The sequence below is a fragment of the Oncorhynchus mykiss genome, chromosome 4 (genome assembly GCF_057628025.1).
Source record: "Oncorhynchus mykiss isolate SJ-2025 chromosome 4, ASM5762802v1, whole genome shotgun sequence".
Taxonomy (NCBI): Eukaryota; Metazoa; Chordata; class Actinopteri; order Salmoniformes; family Salmonidae; genus Oncorhynchus; species Oncorhynchus mykiss.
In genome coordinates this window covers 56,501,530-56,515,318 of record NC_143025.1, presented here as the reverse complement: position 1 = coordinate 56,515,318, position 13,789 = coordinate 56,501,530, and the positions used below count along the sequence as shown (strand labels likewise).

Genomic DNA, 13,789 nt, shown 5'->3' with positions numbered 1-13,789 from the left:
CCCAAGCTTTAAACATCCCAAGGAGCACTGTGCAAGCGATAATATTGAAATGGAAGGAGTATCAGACCACTGCAAATCTACCAAGACCTCCCTCTAAACTTTCAGCTCATACAAGGAGAAGACTGATCAGAGATGCAGCCAAGAGGCCCATGATCACTCTGGATGAACTGCAGAGATCTACAGCTGAGGTGGGAGACTGTCCATAGGACAACAATCAGTCGTATATTGCACAAATCTGGCCTTTATGGAAGAGTGGCAAGAAGAAAGGCTTTTCTTAAAGATATCCATAAAAAGTGTTGTTTAAAGTTTGCCACAAGCCACCTGGGAGACACACCAAACATGTGGAAGAAGGTGCTCTGGTCAGATGAAACCAAAATTGAACTTTTTGGCAACAATGCAAAACGTTATGTTTGGCGTAAAAGCAACACAGCTGAACACACCATCCCCACTGTCAAACATGGTGGTGACAGCATCATGGTTTGGGCCTGCTTTTCTTCAGCAGGGACAGGGAAGATGGTTAAAATTGATGGGAAGATGGATGGAGCCAAATACAGGACCATTCTGGAAGAAAACCTGATGGAGTCTGCAAAAGACCTGAGACTGGGACGGAGATTTGTCTTCCAACAAGACAATGATCCAAAACATAAAGCAAAATCTACAATGGAATGGTTCAAAAATAAACATATCCAGGTGTTAGAATGGCCAAGTCAAAGTCCAGACCTGAATCCAATCGAGAATCTGTGGAAAGAACTGAAAACTGCTGTTCACAAATGCTCTCCATCCAACCTCACTGAGCTCGAGCTGTTTTGCAAGGAGAATTGGGAAAAAATGTCAGTCTCTCGATGTGCAAAACTGATAGATACATACTCCAAAAATACAGTTTTATATCTTTATGTTTGAAGCCTGAAATGTGTCAAAATGTCGCAAAGTTCAAAGGGGCTGAATACTTTCGCAAAGCACTGTATATTTAAGTCATTCCACGCTAGAATAGAGTAGTGTTCGAATTAGCATTTTAAGGTGCTTCTTGGATGAAGCTGGACTCTGCTGATATAAAGTGCTTTTTGGTGTATGAGAAGAGTATGTGTTGAGTTGGTACAGAGCTCTGTTGACAGTTCTTCAGTACTGTATGGGTGCTATTCTGAAGTCTTCCATTGACACCATTGAATGATTTGCCCACGATCAGAAGATTCAGAATACTGCCCTATGTGTATGTTTGCCAAGTGTGAGTGGGATAATCAAATAAACTATGGAAGGGAGCCATATATTTGGGCTGTTTTATTTAAAATATTTGTATCTGAACTGTTTGCCTTACCAATGACACTTATAAGTATGACATTGAAATTAATATGTTTCAAATAAGATGTAAATTTCTTGTCTCCAGGTCTTATTCGGTTGCAAGAGCTGATCAAGGCACCCTCCCGATACAACATCCGTTTGAAGATCCGACAGTTGCCGGCGGATACCAAGGATGCCAAGCCACTTCTGAAAGAGATGAAGAAAGCAAAGGAGTTCCACGTGATCTTTGACTGCGGCCACGAAATGGCCGCCTGGATCCTAAAACAGGTCAGTGTCTGTGTTAGGTCTTTCTCAGAACCATTTTGAAATCCAGAGACGGGTTGGACTTTCTCAGATTTCTTGGACTTGGAGATGTATTTACAGTGGGGGCAAAAAATTATTTAGTCAGCCACCAATTGTGCAAGTTCTCCAACTTAAGAATATGAGAGGCCTGTAATTTTCATCATAGGTACACTTCAACTATGACAGACAAAATTAGAAAAAACAATCCAGAAAATCACATTGTAGGATTTTTTAATTTATTTATTTGCAAATTATGGTGGAAAATAAGTATTTGGTCAATAACAAACAAGCAAGATTTCTGGCTCTCACAGACCTGTAAATTCTTCTTTTAAGAGGCTCCTGTGTCCTCCACTCGTTACCTGTATTAATGGCACCTGTTTGAACTTGTTATCAGTATAAAAGACACCTGTCCACAACCTCAAACAGTCAGACTCCAAACTCCACTATGGCCAAGACCAAAGAGCTGTCAAAGGACACCAGAAACAAAATTGTAGACCTGCACCAAGCTGGGAAGACCGAATCTGCAATAGGTAAGCAGCTTGGTTTGAAGAAATCAACTGTGGGAGCAATTATTAGGAAATGGAAGACATACAAGACCACTGATAATCTCCATTGATCTGGGGCTCCACGCAAGATCTCACCCCGTCGGGTCAAAATGATCACAAGAACGGTGAGCAAAAATCCCAGAACCACACGGGGGGACCTAGTGAATGACCTGCAGAGAGCTGGGACCAAAGTAACAAAGCCTACCATCAGTAACACACTACGCCGCCAGGGACTCAAATCCTGCAGTGCCAGACATGTCCCCCTGCTTAAGCCAGTACATGTCCAGGCCCATCTGTAGTTTGCTAGAGAGCATTTGGATGATCCAGAAGAAGATTGGGAGAAGGTCATATGGTCAGATGAAACCAAAATATAACTTTTTGGTAAAAACTCAACTCGTCGTGTTTGGAGGACAAAGAATGCTAAGTTGCATCCAAAGAACACCATACCTACTGTGAAGCATAGGGGTGGAAACATCATGCTTTGGGACTGTTTTTCTGCAAAGGGACCAGGACGACTGATCCGCGTAAAGGAAAGACTGAATGGGGCCATGTATCGTGAGATTTTGAGTGAAAACCTCCTTCCATCAGCAAGGGCATTGAAGATGAAACGTGTCTGGGTCTTTCAGCATGACAATGATCCCAAACACACCGCCCGGGCAAGGAGTGGCTTCGTGAGAAGCATTTCAAGGTCCTGGAGTGGTCTCCAGTCTCCAGATCTCAACCCCATAGAAAATCTTTGGAGGGAGTTGAAAGTCCGTGTTGCCCAGCAACAGCCCCAAAACATCACTGCTCTAGAGGAGATCTGCATGGAGTAATGGGCCAAAATACCAGCAACAGTGTGTGAAAACCTTGTGAAGACTTACAGAAAACGTTTGACCTCTGTCATTGCCAACAAAGGGTATATAACAAAGTATTGAGAAACTTTTGTTATTGACCAAATATGTATTTTCCACCAGAATTTGCAAATAAATTAATTAAAAATCCTACAATGTGATTTTTCAGGATTTTTTTTCTCTCATTTTGTCTGTCATAGTTGAAGTGTACCTATGATGAAAATTACTGGCCTCATCTTTTTAAGTGGGAGAACTTGCACAATAAATACTTTTTTTTGCCCCACTGTATATGAATTAGCTCCAGAATGATCCCTCCTTGAATACCTCATACAGGTCCAGTACCTACAGTTTGATAATTCATTTCCTGTTCATCTGAATCAGACTCATTTGGATATCTAATTTTCCTCGTTTATCTCCTTTTAGAATATTAGTTCCATTACTGTGTTTCCATAATGAAGGCTCTATGCCAAATTACAGTTTAAATTAGCAACTCTGCCTCTGCTCACAGGCATATTTGAGACATTATGATTAATCTCTGCTACATTGTTAATGAGAAGTGCTCATATCCGTTACCAAAACACACATTTTCAGGCAGAGTAATTTACATTGTATTGTGTTGAGTGTTCAGTTTGTTAATTATATACAGCATTCCTACCAACATTGTGTAAGGTAAGTTGTCCCCCACAAAAATGATTTACTCTGCACTCACACATGCTGTATATTTGTTTAGGCACTTTGACCATAGTCAGTATTCTGGTTTTCCCACAGGCTCTAGCCATGGGAATGATGACGGAGTACTACCACTACATCTTCACCACGTTGGTATGTTCACCGACACCTTATTAAAATGAGTTTTCTTACTGATAACTACTGTGTCCATATTAGGACAGCATCCATGGACGTTGCAGATGCTGTCCTAATATGGACACCGTAGAGGTCACATCATCTCCTTTATATTGACACCTAATTACTTGGTCCTGGTGGCAGTGCACCTGCAATGTGCTATTGAAGTCAAAAACATTTAGACAAAACCCTTTAAAGACCAAGGGTTGAAAAGGATAATAGCTGTCAAAGTATCAGTCTAAACTCTTTTTTTTCAATAGTATTTTGTTGACTCTTTAAACAGCTTCTCTACCCACCCCCAATTTGTTGTCCATAAACCTCTAAAACTTTTAATCAGGGAAAACTAAAGCCACTTGATATGTTCGTCTATTCTGACTCATGGCGGAGATTGAAGTTCTCCAAAGTTCCTTTGATCCACCAGAGTCCTGCTGTTCACACTGGATGAAAAGCGTGTCTTACCTGGATGGAGAGAGAGAACGAGAGACTGAGAGCTCAGATAATAGCTCAGACAGTATGAGGCTATTATCGTTTCGGTTCAGTATGGCCCAGACAACAACTGGGCCTGTTGTCCTATTTGGATCATTATGGTTAATGATTTGGTTAGGACAAGGGTAGAGAGAGGCTGAATTTAAATCTGTTATGGGCAAACTGTAAATAGAGCTGAGATTATAGGGCTGTTTCAGAGGCATGCTGTTACTTGTTAGTCTGGGCTCCTGCCTGTTCCAAGAACATAGGCCAGTTTGGCAAGAAAGTGGCAGTAGTGCTTGCCAATGCTGCAATACAACTGCTATCCAAAGTGTTGCCCTTACAGGAGTGCTGCAAACATTGTCTATTATGCTCCCTCGCACGTGCATGTGTACACGCACATGCACACACACACAGTACACTTATACAACCTATAGACATCTACCTGGTCATAAGCCAGACATGTGGCTCGTTTGATGACTGCAATGTCCTTTCCGTACCAACATGATAGATGGCAACGCACCAAGGCCCTGCCTGGTAACCTTGAAAATGTCAGCTTGATCAAGGCCACTGCCTCTGAAACAAAATGAAATGCCTCCTGAAAATACTTCCTAATGTGTACTGCCTCTCGCTGCTAATATTAGAGACTCTTAAAACATTCGCATGGAGAGAAACACCAGGAATAGGTGGCTTTTCCATAGAATCCTATTTAACATTTTGTGACAAAGTAGCCCCCCGATTTACGCAAATGACAACACACGTCACTCAATTCAGTACTTCATAGCTCCATGTATCAAACAGTTTTTTCAGTTATTTTAAAAACCAAGAACATCTGGAGAGTCCCCTGCTGATCATAGACTCATACCCTAAATAAAACGTGACAATAAAATAATAGCAAAGCGTATAAGCCATAGAATGGCAAAAGCCTTAACAGATGTGATACATGTCAATGAAACAGGCTTTGTTAAAAATAGACGCAAACAAATACAAGAACATGTTTCAGGTGAATACAATACGCAAAAAAAACAAGATCTAGATTCATCAATAACGGCTGTTGATGCAGAAACGGCTTTAGATCATCTTGAATGGCTTTTTCTATTCAAAACTTTGGAAGAGTTCATCTTTCCAGCTGAAATAATAATAAATGTAATACAAATATTGTATAACTGTCCTAAAGCAAAAATATACATGAATAATACTGTACATTATCTGACAAAATTGCTGTAGAAAGGGCCATAAGATAGGATGTCCCTTCTCCCCCCTATTGTTCACACTGGCAATTGAACCGTTTGAAGAAATAATTAGACAGGACCCAAATGTAACATGTATCGGGTTTCGGTAAACATGAATATAAACTCAACTTATTTGCAGACGATCTCTTGATATACCTGACCAATTTTGAAAACTCAATGCCCACTTTGCTCAAAATATTTTCAGAATACTCAAATCTCAGGACAAACAATTTACGTGAAATGTTTTTAATCATAATGGCAATATGAAAAAGAAAAAGATTAACTCACGATCTACAGATACCCTTTAAGGGAACACAAAAAATATGAAAACAACAAATATATAATAATTTTTGTCCATTACTCAACAATACGAAAGCAGATCTAATTAAATGGAATAATCTTTCCATGAATATTACAGGTAGAATAAACCTCTTTAGAATGGCATAGCTCCCAACGTTTTTGTATTTATTTTTGGTAATACCAATTTCCCCCTGAAGACCCAGCTATCACAGTGGATCTGGGCCGGTTCTGGCTGAGAGTCGGAACTCGGCTAAGAGTCAGACTTGGCCGGATTCATGTAGCCCGAGTCTGGGCCGCCTTCAGAGGTATTACTTATGGCTAGGATGTAGGGATTGAGCTCGGGCCGATTCCGGTGTGAGTTATCTGGCCCAAATGTATTACTTGGGGCTCGGGCCAATTGGGGCTACTCTCTGGCAGATGATTACACGGGCTGCTTTATATAAATAACGTTTAATTATTTATTTTATCCATATTTTGTCATTGTTTCTGTGATCAAAAAATACAATTAACATTTAAATAAAATTCTTTAAGAGTTTTGTGTAGTATTTTTGTATTTTGATACTGCATCGTAGTGCAAATTGCGTCGTTACAGATGCTGGTTCGAGATCCGTGCCGGCCACACCCGGGAGACCCGTGAGGCGACGTACAATTGGCCCAGCGTTGTCTGAGTTAGGGGAGGGTTTGGCCGGCCGGGAAGTCCTTGTCCCATAGCACTGTAGCGACTCCTGTGGCGGGCCAGGTACATGCACTCTGACACGGTCACCAGGAGTACGGTGTTTCCTCTGACACAAAATGTTTTTTTGTGGATGGGTATGATTTGTATGCATAAAATGTACAATAGTTGTATACAAAATTACCCGATATAGTAATTTTAAATATATTTATTTAAATTTACATCGGGCCGCTTATGGGGTGATTCTGGAAAGATGCCGGCAAAGTTGGCTGACTTCCGGTAGACGGAAACGGCCGATGTGATTCATTTTGTTTCCGGGCCGAGTACGACACACGATTCTGGGCCGATTCAATCAGTTCCAGCCCCCCGAAAGAGGGCCGCTTTTGGGCCGATTCCTCATTGCTACCTTCTTCAAAAATGTATACTCAGTCATAAGACTTCATTCGGTCTCCCGAGTGGTGCAGCTGTCTAAAACAGTGCATCTCAAATCTAGGCTGTATCACATCTGGTGGCGCACAATTGGCCCAGCGTCGTCTGGGTTTGGCCGTCATAGTTAAGAACAAAGTCTTATTTTATAGACTTGCTTAGTTTAAGAAATAAACAAATATATATATATATATATGGGCAAATAAAATTCATGTAATAAAAAGGAAAGTTTTACATTTTCCTAAGTCTGTTTCAAATATTTTTTATTGAACACACACAAGAATGGTGTATAAGACAGGTATACAATTCTTATCTAAACATAAAAGAGCATACAGGAACAACAAGACCCAGAGTTCTGGGTACAAAACAAATACTACAAAACACGACATACAAAACAAGGACATGTAGAAAGAAAGAGGGTAGATGTCTCCCCCCTATCCCCCCCCCCCCCCCCCCCCCCCCCCAACTGCTCGGGTGACAGGGCCAGCACATGCTGCCCAAAGGTAGATTAAAATATTACAATTGAGAGTGTGTTAATAAGTACAAATTCACAGCGCCGACTCGTCCAAGTAAGAGAGGAAAGGCTGCCAGATTTGATCAAATACCTTGAATTGTATGAGACGATGTCTGGAATTAATGGAGCATGTGTGGATATACTCCAAGCTCTCTTCCCAGTCTGCCACTGATATGTCAGTCCCTAGTTCTTCCGCCCATTTTGCCTTAATGACATCTGTAGAAGGTGTGCTAACAGATTGAAACGCATCACAGACGCGATATCAGTTTGTCTGAGGCGGGGCATATTTTTATGCATCCATCAAACATGGAAGGTTTCCCAAATGTTGGGAGGTGTTTTCTAACGTAGTCTCTAATTTGTAGGTATCTGAAAAAATTACTTCTGGGAAGATTATAAGTTTCCCTCAGCAACTCAAAGGAAGCAAAGGTCCCTTCTATGTATAAATCCACTATGGTACTTATCCCCAACTGTCCCCATCGCTCAAAGGTGTTATCAAGGTTAGAGGGGGCAAAGGAGGGATTCCTGGCGACAGGGAGCATGAATGACATTGGTCTAAGCTCAAAGTGGACTTTAATTTGCTTCCAGATTCGGACTGTGCTATGTATAATATGATTGTTACAATAAAGTGACATCTCCAGATTGACAGGCGACAGAATCACAGCGCCAATAGAGAAGGGTTGACACTCCTCACGCTCCATACTAAGCCAGCTGCATGACGGAAGTGCGTCATCGAGCAGAAACGTAACAGCGCGGAGGTTAGCGGCCCAGTAATAAAATATCAAATTTGGGAGAGACAATCCTCCTTCCATCTTGGATTTACATAGGTGTTTTTTACCTATCCTGTGTGTTTTATAATCCCAGATGAAAGGATTGATAATTGAGCCCAGTTGTTTATGAAAGGATTTAGGTATGAATACTGGGATGTTCTGATATAGATAGAGCAGTTGTGGGAGGAAGACTCCCATTAATTCTTCCGAGCAGAGAAATTGGGAGAGTTCTCCAAAATACACTGCTCAAAAAAATAAAGATATCACTAAAATAACACATCCTAGATCTGAATGAATGAAATATTCTTATTAAATACTTTTTTCTTTACATAGTTGAATGTGCTGACAACAAAATCACACAAATTATCAATGGAAATCAAATTTATCAACCCATGGAGGTCTGGATTTGGAGTCACACTCAAATTAAAGTGGAAAACCACACTACAGGCAGATCCAACTTTGATGTAATGTCCTTACAACAAGTAAAAATGAGGCTCAGTAGTGTGTGTGGCCTCCACGTGCCTGTATGACCTCCCTACAACGCCTGGGCATGCTCCTGATGAGGTGGCGGATGGTCTCCTGAGGGATCTCCTCCCAGACCTGGACTAAAGCATCCGCCAACTCCTGGACAGTCTGTGGTGCAACGTTGGCGTTGGTGGATGGAGCGAGACATGATGTCCCAGATGTGCTCAATTGGATTCAGGTCTGAGGAACAGGCGGGCCAGTCCATAGCATCAATGCCTTCCTCTTGCATGAACTGCTGACACACTCCAGCCACATGAGGTCTAGCATTGTCTTGCATTAGGAGGAACCCAGGGCCAACCGCACCAGCATATGGTCTCACAAGGGGTCAGAGGATCTCATCTCGGTACCTAATGGCAGTCAGGCTACCTCTGGGATTAGAGATAGGGGTGTGAGCCCGCGGATGTGGGCAGATGAGATGTAGCCTTTGTGTGCGACTGTAAGTTGTTGTTCGTCTGTATAAGTTCCTATTTGGAGTGTAATAAAAATATTATATATACAGTACCAGTCAAAAGTTTGGACACACCTACTCATTGCAGGGTCCTACATGGTAGAATAATAGTGAAGACATCAAAACACATGGAATCATGGAGTAACCAAAAAAATGTTTAACAAATCAAAATATATTTTACATTTGAGATTCTTCAAAGTAGCTACCCTTTGCCTTGATTACAGCTTTGGACACTCTTGGCATTCTCTCAACCATGGTAGTCACCTGGAATGCATTTCAATTAACAGGTGTGCCTTGTTAAAAGTTCATTTGTGGAATTTCTTTCCTTAATGCCTTTCAGCCAATCAGTTGTTGTCACAAGGCAGGGGTGGTATACAGAAAATAGCCCTATTTGGTAAAAGACCAAGTCAATATTATGGAACAGCTCAAATAAGCAAGGAGAAATGACACTCCATCATTACTTTAAGACATGAAGGACAATCAATCTGGAAAATGTCAAAAGTTTGAAGTTTCTTCAAAGCAAATCAAAGGAAACTTTTTGTCACATGCGCCGTATACAACCTTACCTTGAAATGCTTACTTACAAGCCCTTAACCAACTGCAGTTCAAGAGAGGGTTAAGAAAATATTTACCAAAGAAACTGAAGTAAAAAGGGGTACCAAGTCAGTGTGCGGGGGTACAGGTAAGTCCTAGGTAGGGGTGAAGTGACTATGCATAGATAATAAACAGTGAGTAGCAACAGTGTACAAAACAAATAGAGGGGGGGTCAATGTAAATAGTCCAATGACCATTTGATTAATTGTTCAGCAGTCTTATGGCTTGGGGGTAGAAACTGTTAAGGAGCCTTTTGGTCCTAGACTTGACGCTCCGGTACCACTTGCCGTGCAGTAGCAAAGAAAACAATCTGACTTGGGTGACTGGAGTCTCTGAAAATGTTTTTGGCTTTCCTCTGACACCGCCTAGTATATAGGTCCTGGATGGCAGGAAGCTTGGCCCCAGTGATGTACCTCTGTAGCACCTTACGGTTAGATGCTGAGGAGTTGCCACCTCGGGCGATGATGCAACCTGTCAGGATGGTGTAGCTGTAGAACCTTTTGAGGATCTGGGGACACATGCCAAATCTTTTTAGTCTCCTGAGGGGGAAAAAGTGTTAATGGCTACTGACGTGAGTGCTATGGGGTAGTGATCATTTAGGCAGGTTACCTTCGCTTCCTTGGGCACAGGGGCTATAGTGGTATGCTTGAAACATTTAGGTATTACAGACTCGGTCAGGGAGAGGTTGAAAAGTGAAGACACTTGCCAGTTTCTCAGCGCATGCTTTGAGAACACGTCCTGGTCGTCTGTCTGGCCCCGTGGCTTTATGAATGTTGACCTGTTTAAAGGTCTTGCGTTATCACACAGTCGTCCAGAACAACTGGTGCTCTCATGCATGCTTCAGTGTTGCTTGCCTCGAAGTGTGCATAAAAGGCATTTAGCTCATCTGGTAGGCTCACATCACTGGGCAACTCGCGTCTGGGTTTCCATTTTTAGTATGTAATCCGCTCCTTGAAAGCGGCAGCTCTAGCCTTTAGCTCGATGATGATTTTGCCTTTAATCCATGGCTTCTGGTTTGAATATGTACACCACTGTTCAAAGTATGGTGCCACATAGAAACATCCTTCTTTTTGAAAGAAAATCCAATTTTTTGTCCATTTAAATAACATAAAATTGATCAGTACTACAATTGTTAATGTTGTAAATGACTATTGTAGCTGGAAACCGATGATTTTTAATGGAGTATCTACATAGGTGTACAGAGGCCCATTATCAGCCTCCATCACTCCTGTGTTCCAATGGCACATTGTGTTAGCTAATCCAAGTTTATAATTTTTAAAGGCTAATTGACGTTAGAAAACCCTTTTGCAATTAATGATTAAAGAAGCAATAAAACTGTCCTTTAAACTAGTTGAGTATCTGGAGCATTAGCATTTGTGTGTTTGACTACAGGCTCAAAATGGCTAGAAACAAATAACTTTCTTCTGAAACTCGTCAGTCCATTCTTTTTCTGAGAAATGAAGGCTATTCCATGCGATAAATTGACAAGAAACTGAAGATCTCATACAACGCTGTGTACTACTCACTTTACAAACTGGCTCTAACCAGAATAGAAAGAGGAGTGGGAGTCCCTAGTGCACAAATGAGCAAGAGGACAGGTACATTAGTGTCTAGTTTGAGAAACAGATGCCACACAAGTACTCAATTGGCAGCTTAATTAAATAGAACACCAGTCTCAACGTCAACAGTGAAGAGGCGACTCCGGGATGCTGGATGAAGGATGAGTTTGCAAAGAAAAAGCCATATCTCACACTGGCCAATAAAAATAAAAGATTTACATGGGCAAAAGAACATGGACACTGGACAGAGGAACTTTGCCTAGAAGTCCAGCATCCCGGAGTCGCTCCTTCAGTGTTGACGTTGTAACTTGCAGGTACTATTTAATGAAGCTGCCAGTTGAGGACCTCTGATTTTTGGTTCCAACCGCCATGTCTTTGTGAGACACAGAGTAGGTGAACGGATGATCTCCACATGTGTGGTTCCCATCAGGGAGCATGGAGGAGGAGGTGTGATGGTGTGGGGGTGCTTGCTGATGACACTTTCTGTGATTTATTTAGAATTCAAGGCACACTTAACCAGCATAGCTACCACAGCATTCTGCAGCGACACGACATCCCATCTGGCTTGAGCTTAGTGGGACTATCGTTTGTTTTTCAACAGGACAATGACCCAAAACACATCTCTAGGCTGTGTAAGGTCTATTTGACCAAGAAGGAGAGTGATGGAGTGCTGCATCAGATGACCTGGCCTCCACGATCACCCGACCTCAACCCAATTGAGATGGGATGAGTTGGACCGCAGAGTGAAGGAAAAGCAGCCCAGAAGTGCTCAGTATATGTGGGAACTCCTTCAAGACTTTTGTATTGCATTCCTCATGAAGCTGGTTGAGAGAATGCCAAGAGTGTGCAAAGTTGTAATCAAGGCAAAGGGTGGCTCTGCCCCACCTGCTCTGAATGACGGGTCCCCACTGCATGAGAACCAGTTTCATCATAGCGCTTGATGTTTTTTTGCGACTGAACTTGAAGAAACTTTAACATTTCTTGAAATCTTCCGCATTGACTGATATGCATGTTTTAATGTAATGGTGGATTTTTATTTATGTTTTGCTTATTTGAGCTGTTCTTGCCATAATATGGACTTGGTCTTTTACCAAATAGGGCTATTTCTTTATACCACCCCTACCTTGTCTCAACACAACTGATTGGCTCAAACGCATTAGGAAAGAAATTCCACAAATTAACTTTTAACAAGGCACACCTGTTAATTGAAATGCATTCCAGGTGACTACCTCGTGAAGCTGGTTGAGAGAATGCCAAGAGTGTGCAAAGCTGTCATCAAGGCAAAGGGTGGCTACTTTGTAGAATCTCAAAATAAAATATATTTTGACTTATTCTATAATATAAAAAATAGTTCAAATAAAAATCCTGAAATGAGTTGGTGTGTCCAAACTGTTGACTTGTCCTTTATATAAAAATAATAATTAAGTATCAAGCATGAATCGGGCTATTATTTTATTTTAGGATCTTTTTGCTTTGGATATGGAGCCGTATCGGTACAGCGGAGTCAACCTGACGGGTTTCCGGATCCTAAACACTGAAAACTCTCAGGTGTCATCGATCATTGAGAAGTGGTCCATGGAACGCCTTCAAGCCCCACCCAAAGCGGACTCAGGCCTCCTGGACGGATTCATGACGGTACGGTTCAAACTGCTCATGGCTCTGTTATGCTGTGCATGCACAAACATGTTTATTGCGGTACTTAATCAACTTATATTGCTACATTTCTGGGATTTTTCTAGTACACACACTTTGTAAAGCCATTGTGTATGGAATGGTCAGTTTATATGAAATGTGAAATATGACAATGTAAGGAGAGAGTTACTTTTATGGGTAACAGGGCAGGATAGCCAGGGCTTTAGTCCAGGTGAGAGGCTCTCTGGGAGGGCACCAAGGTTGGGAAGTAATCCCGTCTGGAGCTTTGGGGCTGAAGCTCCTGGGTCTAAATGCGCTCTAATGAGACGATGTGGCTGGTAATGGACGTTTATCTGCACTCCTTCACTCGCCTCCTCTATCCGCTGGGAACCCTGCCAAAATATGACAATCTGTCAGTGTAAGGAGAGAGAGAGAGAGCAAATTGGACGGTAATGATGGGCTCTACTTTTTTTTCCGGGGTGCCATCCAAAAAAAGCCAGCAACGGTGAGGTAATTTGAAAGTGGAAAAAAAGAAGTGGAGCCCAGGCATGGTCATTCAAGGTTTTTCTCTGTATTTATTTGTCTGAAACAGCCAATTACTTAATTTCACTAGCATGATATGAAGTCCCTGGGGAGATGTGTGCCTGTGTTTTTCTGTTTGGTATCTCTTTCCTCTGTCTGGGTATAGGATGGCAGTAGATCCATTGTGAATCTTTAGAGATCCAGAAGCAGAAAGCAATAACACAGTGTCAGAAACTGAAATGTATGCTTGTGAACTGGAATTTTAGTCTTACCCTTATCTTGCTTACTTATGGTTGTGCAATGTGATATCATGTCATACTGTAGTTCTCTGTT

General features: G+C 41.7%; 1 protein-coding gene and 1 long non-coding RNA gene across 2 annotated transcripts in view; one reads left to right on the top strand and one right to left on the bottom strand.

The window, feature by feature from the left end:
* LOC149984078 (uncharacterized) overlaps positions 1–13,789 on the bottom strand; it is a 466,287-nt gene that overhangs the window by 70,852 nt on the left and 381,646 nt on the right. The gene's annotated exons all lie outside the window — the stretch shown is intronic.
* Positions 1–13,789, top strand: part of LOC110521035 (glutamate receptor ionotropic, kainate 2) — a 184,682-nt gene that overhangs the window by 42,579 nt on the left and 128,314 nt on the right. Inside the window, exons 4-6 of the mRNA XM_090233397.1 lie at positions 1,382–1,563; positions 3,725–3,778; positions 12,764–12,937. Of these exons, the coding sequence (XP_090089523.1) occupies positions 1,382–1,563; positions 3,725–3,778; positions 12,764–12,937 (410 nt within the window). The remainder of the gene's footprint in view (positions 1–1,381; positions 1,564–3,724; positions 3,779–12,763; positions 12,938–13,789) is intronic.